This window comes from Labrus mixtus, chromosome 1 (genome assembly GCF_963584025.1).
Source record: "Labrus mixtus chromosome 1, fLabMix1.1, whole genome shotgun sequence".
Lineage (NCBI taxonomy): Eukaryota > Metazoa > Chordata > Actinopteri > Labriformes > Labridae > Labrus > Labrus mixtus.
This window is the reverse complement of record NC_083612.1, coordinates 19,211,587-19,228,632: the sequence shown is the minus strand read 5'-3', so window position 1 is coordinate 19,228,632 and position 17,046 is coordinate 19,211,587. Positions and strand designations below refer to the sequence as shown.

The 17,046-nt window shown below is 41.6% G+C and overlaps 1 protein-coding gene across 1 annotated transcript in view; it reads right to left on the bottom strand.

Annotated features, from left to right (window-relative positions):
* igdcc3 (immunoglobulin superfamily, DCC subclass, member 3) overlaps positions 1 to 17,046 on the bottom strand; it is a 54,602-nt gene that overhangs the window by 15,838 nt on the left and 21,718 nt on the right. The window contains exons 3-6 of the mRNA XM_061036970.1: positions 6,287 to 6,431; positions 6,054 to 6,184; positions 5,107 to 5,244; positions 2,269 to 2,427 (exon numbers count right to left, since the gene is read on the bottom strand). Of these exons, the coding sequence (XP_060892953.1) occupies positions 2,269 to 2,427; positions 5,107 to 5,244; positions 6,054 to 6,184; positions 6,287 to 6,431 (573 nt within the window). The remainder of the gene's footprint in view (positions 1 to 2,268; positions 2,428 to 5,106; positions 5,245 to 6,053; positions 6,185 to 6,286; positions 6,432 to 17,046) is intronic.

Sequence of the window (17,046 nt, the reverse complement as noted above, 5' to 3'; positions counted from 1 at the left end):
CAAAGGGACCCTTAGGCACATGAATGGAGCCTGCTGACAGCTTGTGATGGTCCCTTCATTTATCTCTCTCTCTTTCTCTCTCTCTCTCATTTTCTCTGTTCTGTGGGGGCTGTCTGTAAGGTGAAGGTCAGATGGAGCTGGGGAAGATATTGATTTGCACCTGTATGGGTGTGGGTTAGATTATCAGCTACATCCATCCATCTTGCTCTTGTTTTTCCCCTTTGGCTTTTCACACTTTGACTCCTCCTCTGCTCTTTGTTCCTCTTGTCTCTCTTTTTGTTCCCCAAAGGAGCCAAAATGAAGCGAACTGATTTACTGTACAAGTTCAGTATAGTGATGTGAGATGGGTTCACAAGTACTCTTGTCTGCATTTGTTTGGAGTTGAAGTTCCTGACCGCTTTACTCCTCTTCTGAATTGAAAGCCATTGACATCCTCTCGTATTCTCGGAGGTGCCAAGTGGCTTATTAACATCACACTAATAGACCAACCATTCATATATGTGCAGCAAAGCTTTGTTTTTTCATTCATAAAAGAAAACAGGCCTAACATGCTTGTATTTGGAGTTAAGAGTACACCTTGGTTTAAAGAAATCGAAAGACATTGACACATCATTAACATCCCTGGCTTGTCTTCTTTGTTCCTGTCAGTGTGGGAGGCCTTGTCTCACACTTGTCAGTCAGATAAAATGAAATATTGATCAGGATGAATACCGTTATAGGCTGAAGCTAAGTGTGGTCCATCTGATCAATATGTGAGCGAGGCAGATGTTGGATGTTTCCTGCTTGGTGACAATTAATGCACCGAGCCGCCCGCACACCTGGCCTCAGCCCGTTGGTCAGCACTTCACATCGCTCTAACCTTCCATCGGGCAATTTCATGGTACATGCAACAATAATCATGGGGCAACTTTTTTATTGCCACTAGATTTCATGAAATAGCAAAAAACTTTTAGAGAGATCTTAGAGACGTACAGGACTTAGAGAACGTTTTCATACAAAAGCAATCCACAAAGTTGGCCTTACTGCAGGGTAAGAATCGAAGTGACAGTGCTTATTGTTTGTTTACTTTTAAATGATCCCACATCTGCTAAACTGTAGAGTTAACTAGGTGTGCTACCGGACTAACTAATAAAGTGTGCAATTATGGCTTTTACTTTTGCGCAAAATTATGCACATATACTGTATCTGATGAAGAATGACTGCTGAAGGAAAATTACGCTAACAGGCTCGATAAGCTCCTTAGGAAAGCTGGCTCCTGAGTCTCTTAGTGGAAGTGTCTGAGAGCAGTATGCTGACAAAACAACACCTCTCACCCCCCTGAATGCCACTCTGCTTTGTGTTTTACGAGAGACGGGAAAGGATGCATAACCCTCACACAAAGAAAGCAGATGAGAATAATCTCCTCCTCATTGAATGTGCTAAGCTGTAGAAGTGTTCGATTTATAGCAGTGGGCATGAAGGATGGAGCTCTGAGGTGAATATACCCTGAGCCTCGGATTTTTGAGCTTGTTACAAAAAATGATCTACAATCAGTTCCAGAGCTTATAAAATTACTAGTTCCACAATATATTACAAGAAAATCAGCAATTATTGACGTGTATAACCCCTCGGACGACTTTGAAGGATACATTTACAGAACATTATGTCATAATATATGTACATACTTGAATGGTATCAGATTTGTTTATAAATTAAGTGAATCTATTTTTTTATGTTTCCCTTGCTCCACAGTTTAGAATTTAAATCATGACACTACGATTGGTTGGTTGGACTCATGAGCTGTTTGTCTGCACTTGTTGTTGGATCACTGAATATCTTGTTCCAAAGCTTGTGGTACTCACGGCTGATCACGGCTTTATGCCTTACACATTTATTTTGTATCTGATGAACTTTTATTATTAGGCTGGTGAACCATGGACATTTAAACTGGCAATTACAAAAGAGGTTTAAGATGTTGTGGTACATTTTGGTTGGCAGAGGTCCCAAACATTAAGCCTGCCAGATTTGCACCACCCACTAGTTCAGAATTAGGGATTGAAATTGAAGTCCACCCACATGAAACAGACAAGAGACGCAGGAGCAAAACACTTGCCTGAAAGCATCTTCTAAAAGTCTATAAAGTTATCACACAGGTCCCCCCACAGAAACCACAACCTTTACCTTATCACCTGACCATAGCCGTTTGTGAGTTAATCCCCCCCCCAACACAAACATAAAACTCCTACTTAACCTTTAGATAAATAAGGGATTCTTTTTATCATCACTCACCTTGCACCACCAGACGTCCCTGAGCCGTCCTGCGAACGCGGGTGCCTGGTTTGTTAGCGGCACACACGTAGACCCCTGAGTGCTGCACACCAACATCTGAGATCATAAGGTTCCCTGTGCCGAGCACCTGGATTCCCTCCACACCGATTGGTCGGCCATCTTCACAGGGAGGGAAAAAAACACAGACAGAGTGGAAATGAGTTTACTGTATATAGTGCAACAAAAAAGACCTTGTACAGTGTGTGTGAAAATAAGACAGGGCTTGAACTGCCAGCCAGAAAGAATAATAAAACCTGGTCCCAGTTTACAGCCACAAGACGACAGAGGCTATTTCTGTCCCTCCCATAGGTCAAAGCTGCAGCTTTCACAGTGAAGTGTGTGATTCCCAGAATTGTAATGTCTGGTGAAGCAGCTGCCAGTTCAACCAAAACAAGGTGAAGAAAGATGAAGATCACTGAGGTTGTGTTTTTTTTGTGTGAGTGGGGTTTAAGCTGTAATTAGTTGTCTTCACCAGTAGCACAGTCAAATCCTACAGACTTTAATTCTCTTCATTATTAACCATCAGGTTTTTCTAATGTTTCAAATGAATTAATGTTTTAATTGTACAGGTAGCTTCTCTAATGGATGTTCTGTTAATTAAAGCTTTCACAGCTGAGCAGGGACGTTCTTCTTTATGCCTTTGTCTGGCAAAGCCGTGGAGTACATTTTTCGTTTTAATAAGAAATGTTGCAGCCGCCACTGAGGGACCAGAAACTCTAACTGCAACTTTCTAATCTCCTATCTGCACACAATCCATAGCTGCCTCCTCTCTGTACTTACATGATAAGCTTGCTCTTTCCTGTGCTCCCTATCTGCTGTCTCAACCCTCACAATGACTTCAGTTTGTCTGTGATATTAGCTACGGGGCCAAGGGGGCATTTTAATCTCATCTATGACTTCCATCTGCAGGTTGTGTAAGACCTGTACGGTCCAGATTTGATGTGTTTAAAAAGGCGGTCTGGGAGGCAGGGACATGAGCACAATGCTGGACACATGCAGAGGCAGGAGTTACAAACCACACGGCCACTAGTCAGCAGTGTATAATAAGTCTTAACCCCAAACAAAAGGAAGCAAACAAATGAAATCAATATGGGGTAAAAGGGATTCCAAACCAGACTGAAAATGAAAGCCTTCAAATAAATGACAAGGTCAATATATCCATGCACTACAATTTAAATGTAGCTAATTTGAACAGATATATTCTGAGATGCACCATTGATTAGATTTTTTTTCTTGTCTTCAAAAACAACAAAACAACTTAACTGGCAGCCAGTGCAGCCAGCGTGATATGAGCCGTACAGCGTATGTAACTAGTCTTGCGAGTCGTGTAATCTTGTGGTGATGGATTATGAAGTCGACAATATGACAAATTATTGAGATGAAATAAATCACTCCGACTACACAAGCCAAGTGGTTTCGCCGTGCGTCTGTGGTTATTATGTGTTTTATTGCTCTTTCTGCATCTTTCCATTATAACCCAACTCTCTCAATGACCAGCAACAGTCCACTGAGCTTTTGTCACGACAAAAGCAGCCTTGTTCTTTACTTGTCTTGTATTACCTCGCTTCTCTTTCTCTCTCTCTCTCTCTCTCTCCCTCTCTTGCCCCCACCATCAGTTTCTCTCTGTCAGCCGCTAATTAACTTAGTGTCAGAAAAGAAAGAGCACAAGCTAGCTGGCTGTGCTGCTGTTCGATGAATAGCAGCAAACAAACTCTGGCATTAAGGAGTGACTGATGTGAAACTATCAGATTCATTATGCAGCTTATCCAAGCCTCCCTGCTGTAATCTAATATATACAAATCCCATCGTGTTAGCATTTCATTCGAGCAATATTGTGTAAGGCAATACCCCCAATCTGATTATGCCCAACTGCTTGGGAGGGGCAGCAATTTACATTTGGGACAGCAAATCAGATTGGATAATAGGTAAAGAAAACAGATAGCAGATTGAAAAATTGGTCACGATAGACTTTGAGTGATAGTCAAGTAAGAATAAATGCACATAGAAGGAAGGGAAAACTAATCGTATCTGTCTCTGCACCTCAAAGCAATTACTCAGAGGCTCTCCGGTTCTATGGAGGAGGCTCAACTTCAGGAGGAGATAAAACATGCATTCATCAACAAACAGTAATGTTTAGCCCTTAGGCGTTGTGTTAAATCCCTTTGCTTCATGTATACACAGCAGATGCTCCACTACTGTATCAAGTGTATTCTGTGCATACAAGTATGTTACACAAAGCCGGACAGATCTAAGCTAAAACATACAAACACTGGAGGACTCAAAGAAACATTCAACCCTCACAAAACACTACCATTTACCACATGCATGAGTGCACAGTGTGAATGTACTTCAGCTCAGTGACATATCGTTCCTCAAACACACAGCAAAACACATGCACAAATAATTACACACATATATTTATATAGTTTAAATGTTTTTAACAAAGGTATTAAATCGTGGCTGAAGGAGAAACAACATTGTTCTCACATGAGCTCGTATATTTTTCTCTCTGTAACAGTATTTTATCCCTGTTGCATTCATAACTGCGATGTATTATAACTGAACTGTTTTCTTTTTCTTACCCTTTTTATCTTTATCTCTGTTGTTTCTAAAAGCCTCCCGTGGACAGGTGTTGCAAATTAGCATTTTGCTATAAACACTAAGAGCAGTGCATCTGGAACTTGCGCATGGTTAAACGTTACAGCACCAATGTTACTGTATGTCCATGTTAAATAAACAAACAAATAAATAAATATCTATGCCCCTTCTGGCCTCCTTCTCTGATATTATCTGACTCACCTAATCGGCTCCAAGAAACGATGGGCCGAGGGTATCCGGTAGCAACACACTCCAAGATGGCCGTTTGGTGAACAGTGAGGGTGAGGTTTTCTGGACCGACCAGGATCATGGGCTCTTTGTAAACAGATGACTGGTAGTCTGGGGGGGGGAAAAAAAGGAAAGAGGAGAGCATAAGATGAGAATGAGCATGATGGATGGCCTCCTTTAATTGGATTTCTCCAGAGTGCATTAGCTCGATATGCTGTATCTCCTGGATCGGAAGGAGGAACAATAGAAAATCTTGGGAATATGCTTGGAAGATAAACGGAGGAGAAAGCAGTGGTTGTTTCAAATCGATGATGAAGAGACCAAAAGGCCAGCATACAACACAAGTTAATCTACAGAGAGAAGGCTGTAGCTTCGATGTGACAGGAAAAAAAAACTGAGGCCCTTTTCACACTTGCACTCATCTTTCTGAGTTGTCTCTGTCACACATGACCATGACCCTCACAGCGGGAGATATTCCCAACGAGGTTGGGTTGGGGGTTTGGGGGATCTGGAGGTAAGACATGATGTAAAAAGGGATGCCTCAGTAGTCAAAGTGTAGTGTTTACAACATATCGTGAATAGTGTAGAAAGCAGCAGAGTCCAAAACTATGATGTCAGTTTTCGCCTTTATATCAAACGTGTAATTGGACATATTCACAATTTAAAAGAAAGAGCGGAAAAGAACATGCTGAAATAGAATGAATCAGCGCAAAGATCTTGGCACCTTGCCACGCATTTTTTTTCTGAAAATTAGCTGCTGCTTCATACATTGGCTGGGGGGTGAAAATTTGGCCATTAGCGGTAATGCATGCAGCTCGCCATGAAAATTTCATGGACATTTTCAAGAGTCTCATGCATGTGTGAAAAGGGCTTAAATCTGCTCTTAATAAGTAGACGTGAGACTCATTAAATAAACCAACCTGAAACTGTGAGGAGTGCCTCAGTGCTATGTTTCACTCCTGCACTGTTATGGGCCACACAGCAGAACTTTCCACTGTCCTCGTCACGCACGCCTGTAATCTGCAGAACACCTGTAGGCAGAAGAGTGTACCTACGACAGAAAAGAAGATATAAATATACAATAAAACCTGAAAGAGCTATAAAGTGCGGCTGTCAGTAGTACGTTTCAGACTCTGATGTGGTTTGGGCGTACCTCTCGTCCTTGGTATCCACCGGTTGACTGTCTTTTTCCCAACTGATGACGGGCTCTGGCAGACCGTGGATCTGGCACTGGAATCTGGCCACACCAGACTCCTCAGCATGCACTGACTCTGGTTGGACATGGAAGTCTGCCATGGCTGTAGAGGGAGGGAGAAAGAGGGGGGATATCAGGTCAGAACATTAAAACACAGCTACAGAGCAACAAGCCTGGCTGCTGGCTCGCATGCATATATATACCGTACATATTTAGAGAGAGAGCAAAGCATGGGGATACTCTCCTGACATGCTTATCTTATCCTTCATAATTTCTGCAAAAAGTAAAATAAAATAGCTTTCAAACTTCAACCCTTCATGTGCATGCATACATAAACATGTATTCTGCAGAGAGATGCGGGAGGAGGATTTAAAGGGCAGGCAGCTGACTGTCCCGGTTTTTTAAAAAATTGCTAAACTCACTGCAGGACTATTTTATAGGGCACAAGCATCGACTTATATCAATAAGGTGCATGCTGCTATTGTTACTGATCATAAAACTGAAAAATAAAAAAAAAGGTAATACAGTTCAGTTCAGACCTTTATTGTCCCTCGAAGGGAAATTTGATTTACAGCAGCAAATCAAACTGTTGAAGAGGAGAGGGAATAATACGGCCAGCTCAAATTTATTTTTCAACATTGTTTCTCTTCTCTACTTTGGCAGAAAAATATCTTTTCAAATCAACAATAAACACCTTGTGACTCGGACAGATACGCAGATAGTGGGTCTACTTGTTTGTGAGTGTCCACAAGCATATGGAGACTGAAACTTTACTGTCACAAACATCCAGTAACGCCTTGAACAAACTGTATACATTGACATAACTGAAGATTAGGTTGGCACCACGAATAAATAAAAAGTTTAATTATTACTGCAATGGTGTGGAATTCATCAACAATAGTTTACTTTTGAAAACTGCAATAACATTTTCTTTCCACCCACTTTTCTCCACAAGTGTTTTTTGAGAGTGTTGGGTTTTTGGTGAAAAACGATATTCCCTTGTAAGGCAGCTGGTGGTTGATTTCCACTCCAATGTAGTCAAATACATTTTTAGAGAAACTCCTTTCCTACAAATGTCTTCATAACAAACTGAAACAATTTCTTCTCCAAAGAAAGCAACATGTATCAGAACCCAAAGTCATCAGCTGGTGAAGGTTCTCTCTAAAAGCACATGTACAATACGAGGCAGACGTTTGGTATTCTTGCATTAACGTATCAATTAGTATCTGGTTCACGCAAGTTTAAAAAATGCATGCTAACAACAACAACAACAACACCACAGACATGGACATATAGAAAAACAAGCACCAGTATCCCCACAGAGAGCCTCATTCGGCTGCACTTCACATATCTACAGAACAAAGGCAGCATCAAAGTCGGAGCCTCAGACAAACTCAATTTAGAGAGAGGCCCTCTTCTCCCGCAGCTCTCCCACCTTTTTCTACACAAGTGTTCTCATTTAAATGTCAGCCCTAATTAACTCGGACGCACGAGGACTCATCTGAACACTGTTAGCATAACAAGAGGGACGGACCTCTTATTATTTCATAACCTCCTGCTCTTCCCAACCTGTCGCCTGCATTCATTCATTACTTTCAAGGCGAGTAAGTCGTATAAGCTGCCTGTATTCAGAGGGTTTATATATTCCGGAGACATGCCTGGCTGTTGTCTTTCATTCCTCCCTGTTGTTTCCCTTGTTTTTGTGGATAGTGAGTTTGATTTGTTTACTGACTCGTCTTCTGTTATACTTTTTTTTAAAACAACTGTATTTCATTGAAACGGCAACGACACTGCTAATGCACAAGAGATAAAGAGAGAGACAGTGAGAGAGATACTTAAAATAGAGTGGCAGTACATTACACCACCGCGGCTGCATCAGTGGTCTTACGCTGTGATTATTCCATTTCAGAGCTTAATGAGAAGTGTGGCATTCTCCAACACGACTTGACCTTAGATCTCTGAATGGATGTATGAAGCGCTGATGAAAATTTAAACATGCCAATTTAGTATTCTTCCAGTTTACTCCCTGAGTTCTCTGTGTGTAGAGATAACGCGTTCACTTTCCATTATTTTGTCTCAAGATAAAACCTTGACAGTTAGTCAGCCTGACAGGTTTCCGACTTTCTCCTCTTTACTGTAAGGCCACACTTAAACAGCTGTGCATTTTCATGGGGTTATTCAGCCAAAGTGATTATCACAAAGGCCCAACTGTAAGGTTATCACTTCTTTTTGAGACTCAGTGTTGACAAAAGCAATCAACAACATTTCCTGTTTGGGCTGTAATATGGAGCCCGGGGCACAGACTGGCAGAGGTTAGCGCTGAATTAAAGCCCTGAAGACACTGTCACTGGTGATGCAGAAAGGTTAGGTGCAGTGAGACAGCTAGAAATCCATCAGGACACAATACACAGAAAACAACGAGCTCGGAGTGACTAATGAGATCAAAGAAGCTGTCTTGGATAACACTCTCAAATTAAGACGTGCACAAACACACACACACATACACACTTCTGTGTACTAGGAACACTGGGGACATGGAGAAAGAAACAAAATTGCTCTTGAATGTGAAGAACAAAAGAGGACCAGTGCCCATAGGAGCTTTATGTGCATCTTTGCCAAGTAGTCATGGTGTCCGCAGAGCTGGCTGTTGTGTGTGTCTGCTGACATGTTCCCCCTGACGGGCCCCACCCTTGGCCCTCCTCATGCATAAAACATGAGCTCTCTAAGAGGCCCACACCCCTGCAAGTATCGACAAATTCATATAATCAGACACGATTGGAAAAAAAATCACAACAAAGGGAAAATAAACACAAGCGGAGAAACTTGTTAACCAGCCGTGTTTTGTGTAAAAGAAAACAGATCACCTGTACTAGGCGTTTACCTTTTATTGTATGAGAGCCTGCAGAGTCAAACTAAAAAGATAAAGCTACAGCTCATATAAATAAATGCAAAGACCTGCTTCAACAGAAACCCACAACTATATTGATCGTTCTCAAGGCTGTAGGAAAAAGACAGACAAACACGGCGCTCTCGCTTATCCCAACAGTCAGCCCCGACAGACAGGTTCCTCTATTGTTTTTCACTCTTCCTTTGCAAAGTGTTGACAGACACTTACACATAATTAAAGAATGTCCACTACAAGCATGACGCTGCTAGCCTAAATGGAGCAGGTCTAATTACTGTAACAAGGGGGAGAATGGCTAGGGTGCATGCTAAAAAGAAATCCATACACAAGTGCACATGGGGAAGATTGCTCCTTGCACATATGTTAACGGTTCCTTGGTGTCAATGACAAAAGACGAATGAGCGAGGGAGTAATATGACTGAAGGTCAATGACAGGAAATGTGAAGCGTGGTGATTTAGGTGGGAAGCTGAGCTGTAAATCAGATCCTGTCAAAACTCTGGTTATCTAATAATATACAAGAGAGTGGAATTGCCCTCCACACTGTGAGTTATAAAAAATGATAGAGCAGATAGCAACAAAAGGGGCCTAAACAAAGCAGACATTTGGATGTAGATCTATCTAAAAGTGGAATTGTAACGTTATATCTTGTATTTTCACAAAAAAAGATAATGGATGGCATATGAGGCCAAGTGTAGATGTACTTTAATGGATAATTGGTTTTTAGGGTCAATGACAAGCTCAAAGGGCAGTCCATAGGAACACATTTCCACATCATTCAACTGCACTCTTGTCACCAGACGAGTCTGGTATATTTTTCAGGCTCTTCCAAACGAGCAGCTCAGATCAATCTAATGAAGAAATGTAGATTAAATGGTGATTATTTGAATGACCCCTGGCTGATGTATTTTTTTGCCAAATGGCTCCAAAGTAATGATCCAATTTTTTTTGCTTGGTTAAACATTGTTAACACACACACACACACACACATACACACACACACACACACACACACACACACACACACACACACACACACACAAATGCACATTAGAGAATAATTAACAAGCTAATTAAGGCCAAAACGGCTGTTTTCTGTGACACTCCTATTGCAATGACCAAACCGGCCAATCTAAAGAGTCGCCATGTTTTCTACAGACTTGTGCTCACATGTTGATGAGTTTTTTCAAGCGTGGGGATGATTCATTTATGTGACAAAGGTAATGATGCCAGCAGAGGGATAGCCATCCTCAAACCTGCAGCCATTGAGAAAGGCTTCAGTGTACCCCGATGTTATAATATCATCCCCCCCCCCCCCCCCCCCCCCCATGCATCCCCGCCCTCCTTCCACTGTTCAATTTGAACCGTTTGCTTGGCTCTTCATCACACACCCCTTGGCCCACACCCACTAGTCCCCTCAAGCCTGTGACATCATTAAGCACACGTTGTTCAAGCAGTGGCGGTGATGACTGCCGTAGCCGCCCCTCCCCCCACCTCGGTAAACCAGTAAAATAGAGATGAGGCCCATAAATAATGGAGATGGTGTACGGTGCTATTCCAGCGTGGAGAGCCCACACTTCAACAGCCTTTAAATAGGCATCCCTGAAATAGCAGGCCCCTGTGCTGGGACCCTAGAGATGGCATTTTAATGCAGATGTGATATTTTATTGGCTCCCTGCCCCAGTAGCACACCCACCCTGCACCAAAAGCCTAGGCACTCCTGTGATCAATCTGCTGGTTGGTGGTGCGTGATGCTTATCACCTGCTAAAGGAAGGGCTCCATGTGCGTGGGCTGCACCCCATCTTCCTCTGACACACACTCATTCCCTGTATTTAACACTTTGGCACATCAACACCTCCCTGAATCAGTACCTGCAGACGCTTCACAGCCTCCATTCAGGCTCAGCTGGCAGACGATCAGATGCAGAGGAGCGAAGTAATGCTCAGAAAACAGACTTATTGATCATCTGTATTAAAAGATCTCTTGCCGGTACTCGTGTAATATGACTTATATAGCAGGACCTTACTCACATGATTTCCTGCTTTTTGGTCAAGCTGAACTGCTTTCCGTCTTTATTCTTACTCTGCTTTGGGATGATTTTCTTATGTTTTTGTGTACCTAGCATCAGATCGATATCAAATCTTCAGCAACAGGTATACGTGGTGTTTCAGTGCAAACATTGCCTTTAAATGTTATACGCTCAGATTCACTATTTCAGTTAAGCAAGGATGAGTCATTAACCTCTGTGTTGTCCAGCTTCTATAAAAGCAACGTACATAATATAACACAGGTAAGAGTCTACCACAGAACACATGGCTCGGTTAGGCAGAAAGTACAGCTCAGATTGATGGAAATATAATTAGTTAAGCAGGTATTTAATAAGAAATCTAGGAATGTATAAAATGAGATGACGTGTCAATTAAGCATCCAAATCACATCCTGATGGAGAGATTGATGAGTGCACCAAACTACATAGCAAAGCACCCATTAGCTGAGACATTTCCACTAATAACACAATTGTTATAACTGACAGGAAAAGTCAAAGATCACCAAAATCATTAGGATTCCTTATCTGGGACTTTTAATGTCTGTGATAAATCTAATCTTACATCCTTTCACTAGCTGATACATTTTTTAGTCCAGGACAGAAAGTTGGCCGACAGCCCGGCATTGCCTCCAGAAACAAAACACCTGCATAGTCACTAATGTGGTTTAAAAAGAATAAATATAACATCATGGTGTTCCAGATGTAGAGATGTTGACTCTGACAGTACAACATGAGTTATAGTCCTGCAATGTAATCAAATAGCAAAGCATGACCTTGTTCTCTTGCAACAAATGTCAAACAAGCGCACACAGATCAGCTAAATGTCACCTAAAGAACACATCTTTTCAGTCCACATAACAGACTCTTTCTATTCTTGACTTAACGCCTTTCCTGTACTTGGCTTTCGTGAATCTCCCCTTTTGATTTTCCTACACACAGCTATGCATGAAAGATTTCACTCCAGTGAATTTCTGGCATTATAAATGGTTTTGAGTGGACTTTAATTGCCTTTTCTGCTCGTGTGGCAGGCTTGTTTGCGTTAGGCTTCCTGCTAGTGTGATTGTCCTTAGTCTGTTGTGTTGATCGATATTGTGCAGCTTGTGTGCACTAAGTTAAATGTAATAAGATTGATGGCTGCTATTAAGGCTCCCTGCAGGAGCTGGAAGGGGCAGCAAAGCTACAACACTTATCACTTTAAAAAATGCTTTATATTTCTTCTTTGTTTAACCAAGGAAGGCAAGAAAGAGTAACCACAAAAACAAAACAAAAACACATAAACATCAAGTTTGGTAACAGAAATACTGCAACAAATGAAAGGTCCTATTTGTGCTTCAAAAGACGAGTTTGAACATATTAAAACATTTAAGCAACCTCAATCTGCTGATGCAGTAAATCTCCAGAGCTTTTTTTATTTGCTAAATGACAATAGTTCCAGATATACAATTCTGACTCTTTTTTTTTTAGCCTTTTAATATTTTTAATGTAATGTCTTCAGACTTTAGACAAAACAAGCAGACTGATTGTGTTAGCTAGCTTTTGTTAAATCTAGATAGGATTTTTAATGTTTTTTGATACTTTATGGAAACAATCAAATCATGTAAATGATCAACTAGACAAATCCATAATCAAGAGCTGCAGCCGTGGGGCGCAGGTGGCCAAGTGGTTCGGGGCGCATGTCCCATGTACGGAGGCTGTGGTCTCCGAAAGCAGGCAGCCCGGGTCCAAATCCAAACTGTGGCTGTGGCTCTTTTCCTGCATGTCATTCCCCACTCTCCCTGATTCCTGACTCTATCCATTGTCCTATCTCTACAATAAAGGCACAAAAATAAATCTTGAAAAAGAAAAAAAGAACTGAAGCCTTAATCTGGATTTTGAAATATCAAGAAAGTTCACAATATATTTAAATGTTCAAACAGAACATTTTTGAGTGACAAAATACATACACATTGTTGCCACTGGTTGCAGATAAAGAAGACAGGCTTGGTTGACTATATTGGTTACAGTCAAAGGAAACTTTCATGTACTGCCTGCCTGCCAAGTCTACAAATGCTGAGCAAACACTGAAACCAAATGTTTAGACTGTCATTTATATCGGTGTAAATGCAAGATTAGCTATCGTTGATTTGCATCAGATAATAGCAGAGTGATTAAGGAGAAGATCAAAGGTTTTTGGTTGCACAAAGAGAGTGAGATGGGAAAGGCACATTGCTTACTATTATTTTATCCTGCCCTGCTCCTCCTAACCGCTCCCCCCCCCCCACCCCCCCAGGGACAAAGCCAAGGCATTCCCTGGTGCCCTGCTCTGTGCCTCTGCCTCCGTCACACCCCTTACTCCTGCACCACCTAAAGCCCCCTCTACCACACACACCACACCCTTACCCAACGGTCCCTTTGGCCTCTGCTCCTCTCAGCCCTGCAACCCCCCAGCCCCCTGCACCACCCTGCCCTGCCCCTGTAGCCCCAAATCTGCACACTAAGCCCCCTACACTCACTTCAGCATGCAGACCCTTATTAAAGAGGGACCCATTAAAGCACAACAGATGCTGGAAATTAAGGGATTATTTAAATAATTCCCAGTTGCAGCTTTGGTTAGATTATAGACAAAAGCAGGAAGGTGGAGTGAGAGTGGGGAGGGGGGGGCATAAGAGAGGGGAGGGTTAAAATAACAGACAAACCAGGGCATTAAAGGTAGCATTTGATTTAAATGAACCAGCAGTGTTTCTCTTTGCTGGTGCCGAACTTGTTGATATTGTCCTTTTTTCCTAATTATAAAAAGTGTTTCACAAGTGTTGCATGGAGAGGCCCTAAAGCAACAAAGACAGGATTGGATGCGTGAGAATAAAAAGAGGGGGGCCTTTTGTAATACTTAAAGACTAACTCGGCATTAAACTGCATTCTCATTAAACAACTTCAATTATCTCTTAAGACGAGGAGACCCGATGGCCTGTGGAAGACGAGGAGAGTGGACAGATGTGAACGTTTTCAGAGACATTTTTTTTTAACTCCATATGCCGCCTAGCTATTGTCTGAATTTAACTTGTTCGGTTTAAGAAAATGATTCGTCTTTAAAAATAAAAAATAAAAAATAAAGCATATGCAACCTTAAAGTTTTTTTTTCACACACCAGGGATGCAACTATTGATTTGCCTGGGATTAGAATAAAAACCGTGAGATAAAGTGGATTTGAGACAGCTCAGTGAATAAGAATATACTCCCATTAATGCAGCCAGGAATCATCTACGAGGGAATTTTATTTCCTCATAATTTGCCCCCTCCTTAGTTTGTCCCTCTAAATCACCACTTTATGAAGGACGCTGCCTGTGGAATAACAACAAAAAACTAAAGTCTGATCAACATGTCTCCACTAGCCTTATAAAGACAATGTTTTCATTTTCTTTCAGAGAGTTACAACCTTAAAGCTTACTAATGCTACTGGGCGTCTGTTTGATTAAAGTTACTGGATAACTTACCTCTTTAAAGTTCTGCTTGTGCACATGTATCCTGTAGAATCAGTGGTTAAAGTTGTGGTTGAATGCTTACTAAATAATCATTCTTATATCTCGATTAAAGTACCAAGATATTTTAGCTTTCCTCGAAGAACTTTCCTTTTTACTTTGAAGTGAAGTGTACGAAGAAGAATTTATACTTTATTGATCCCGCGAGGGGAAATTCGTTTTTTTCAAGACTTAGTACTTAGTTAGACTTAGACTTAGTTTTTCAAGTACTTAGTGTATTTGAAGTGTCGTCATCCTTTAAAGTCAGTGTTTGGACTAAAAGATATCTTCTCAGAAAGTGAACTAAATGACAGTCTAAGCTCACCTGTAAGTGGGTCAGAATGTGCGATCTCTCTTGACTGCTGATTTCCTACACCTTTCTCTCCTCTTTAACAGCAGAGAGTAAATCTTTAAAGTTAATGGAATTCTTTTCTCTTGAGCATTTCAGTGAGCTTTCCTTAAGGCTCTGTGCTCAGAATCACATAACAGCTGAAGAGCAAATTCACCTCCTTTATTCACACGCACACTTTGTAGTACAACTGTGTCACCAAGACATGGCAGGACCTGACAGAGACATTTGTAATATATTTTTTTTTTTTTTTTTTTGTTCAATTCAGGAATCATGCTTGAATAAAAAAAACACCACTCTGCAAGCAGATATTGCTGAGATGAATGCACCTTAAAACAGATGCTGTCACTCTTCTTTTTCACACCTGATTGTTGCTGAGAAGAAGCTGTGCCTTCACAGTGCCATTCTCTACTTGCCCAGAGGCAACGTATCTAATTAATATCGCCAATACCTCAGCATGCAACTGCCTGCTTTAGAATTCAAATGAGATGCCTCTCCCCATCACCCGACCAGTATATATGAGCTCATATCCACATGAATTATGGGCTGTCCTTTATTCAGCCTGTTCACTGTACGCTCTCTGCACAAAAGCCGGCCGCTGCTTTATCCCCTGTCCTCGCTTGTCGTTTCTCAGTGTTGGCTAGTTTGAAATATTTCAAAACGTTTAGAGACATCTGGGGTAAAAAATAACGTTTATATTCAAATGGAAATGCCATTAAATTCTTCTTTGGCTCGTCTCCGCCTCTTGTTTTGTGCGAGCAGAAATAAGCGATGCCCGCAGACACAGCAGTGGCTCTGAATAACAACCTGGAAGGACATTTGGCATCACAATTCTCCTCAGTGTAACACTCATTACTTCCCCCTCATTAGAGGACAACTGTTGAGTAGTGAGGCCACTCTGAGGAGGCTGCAATGATTGCACTAAAAGTTGTTTTTTTCTTTGTGCTCCTGTTTCTTGATCATACTTTGCTGGTGCAAAAAAAAAAAAACAGAAGCCGGGAGAAGTTTTTCTGAGATGAATAAACCTAAATATGTGTGTTTGTTTCTTGCTGAGAGAGCAGCGTGCAGTTTTAACCCTGCATCTGACAGTGATTTGGAAGGGGGCTGGCCTGAATCAGGGGTAGATGGATGACCCCACATCTGGCACTCCCACGGGACATCTGAAAGACGCAGGGCGGGACCGGCCCATGCGCTCCACTGCGTCTCAGAGAGCAGGGCTCCCCAAATGGCTGAAGCACGGCTTTGTAAATCTCAGCCCTTCTTCTCACACACACACAAACACGCACACACGCGCACACACACACACACACACACACACACACACACACGCACACACACACTAGAGGTGCCTCTTGTAGCTGTGAGAGGGAGGTCTGCTGTGCCTCAGCTGCGTCTTTCCCAGTGGGCATTTATCGGCCTCTCAGTGTCGCTTTTAGTTTTCAAATCATCACATCACTGTTTCAAAAAATGGATCCAGTCCAAACTTCACACAAACAAACTCATGATAAGTCATCTGAAACATTACTTACAAAAACGTCCCCTAAACTAAATCTAATGTTTGTTTAATGATTTATTGGAGACCCAGAGTTCAGGTTTGATCCACAAAGATATTTCCAACATGGAGCTGATACACGATGTGATGAAAACTGAGGCAGTACATCATAAACATCATTTATCATGTTGCTGCTACATCAATCATGCTAGAAGAAAACGCTGAAGAAAAAGTTTCATCTAAAAAATGAATTTGCTTTAAACTGGCACACGTAGTGAGAACATTTTAATAACCTAAGGTCTGTAGAGTGCCAGAAAACTAAAAGTTAAGTGAGATTCATTTTCTGTGTTGTTTCAGCCATTAGCAACAAGTTTATGTGGCTAATGTCAGCAACAACAGCTTTACAAGATTAATCAGCATCCCTCTCATTCA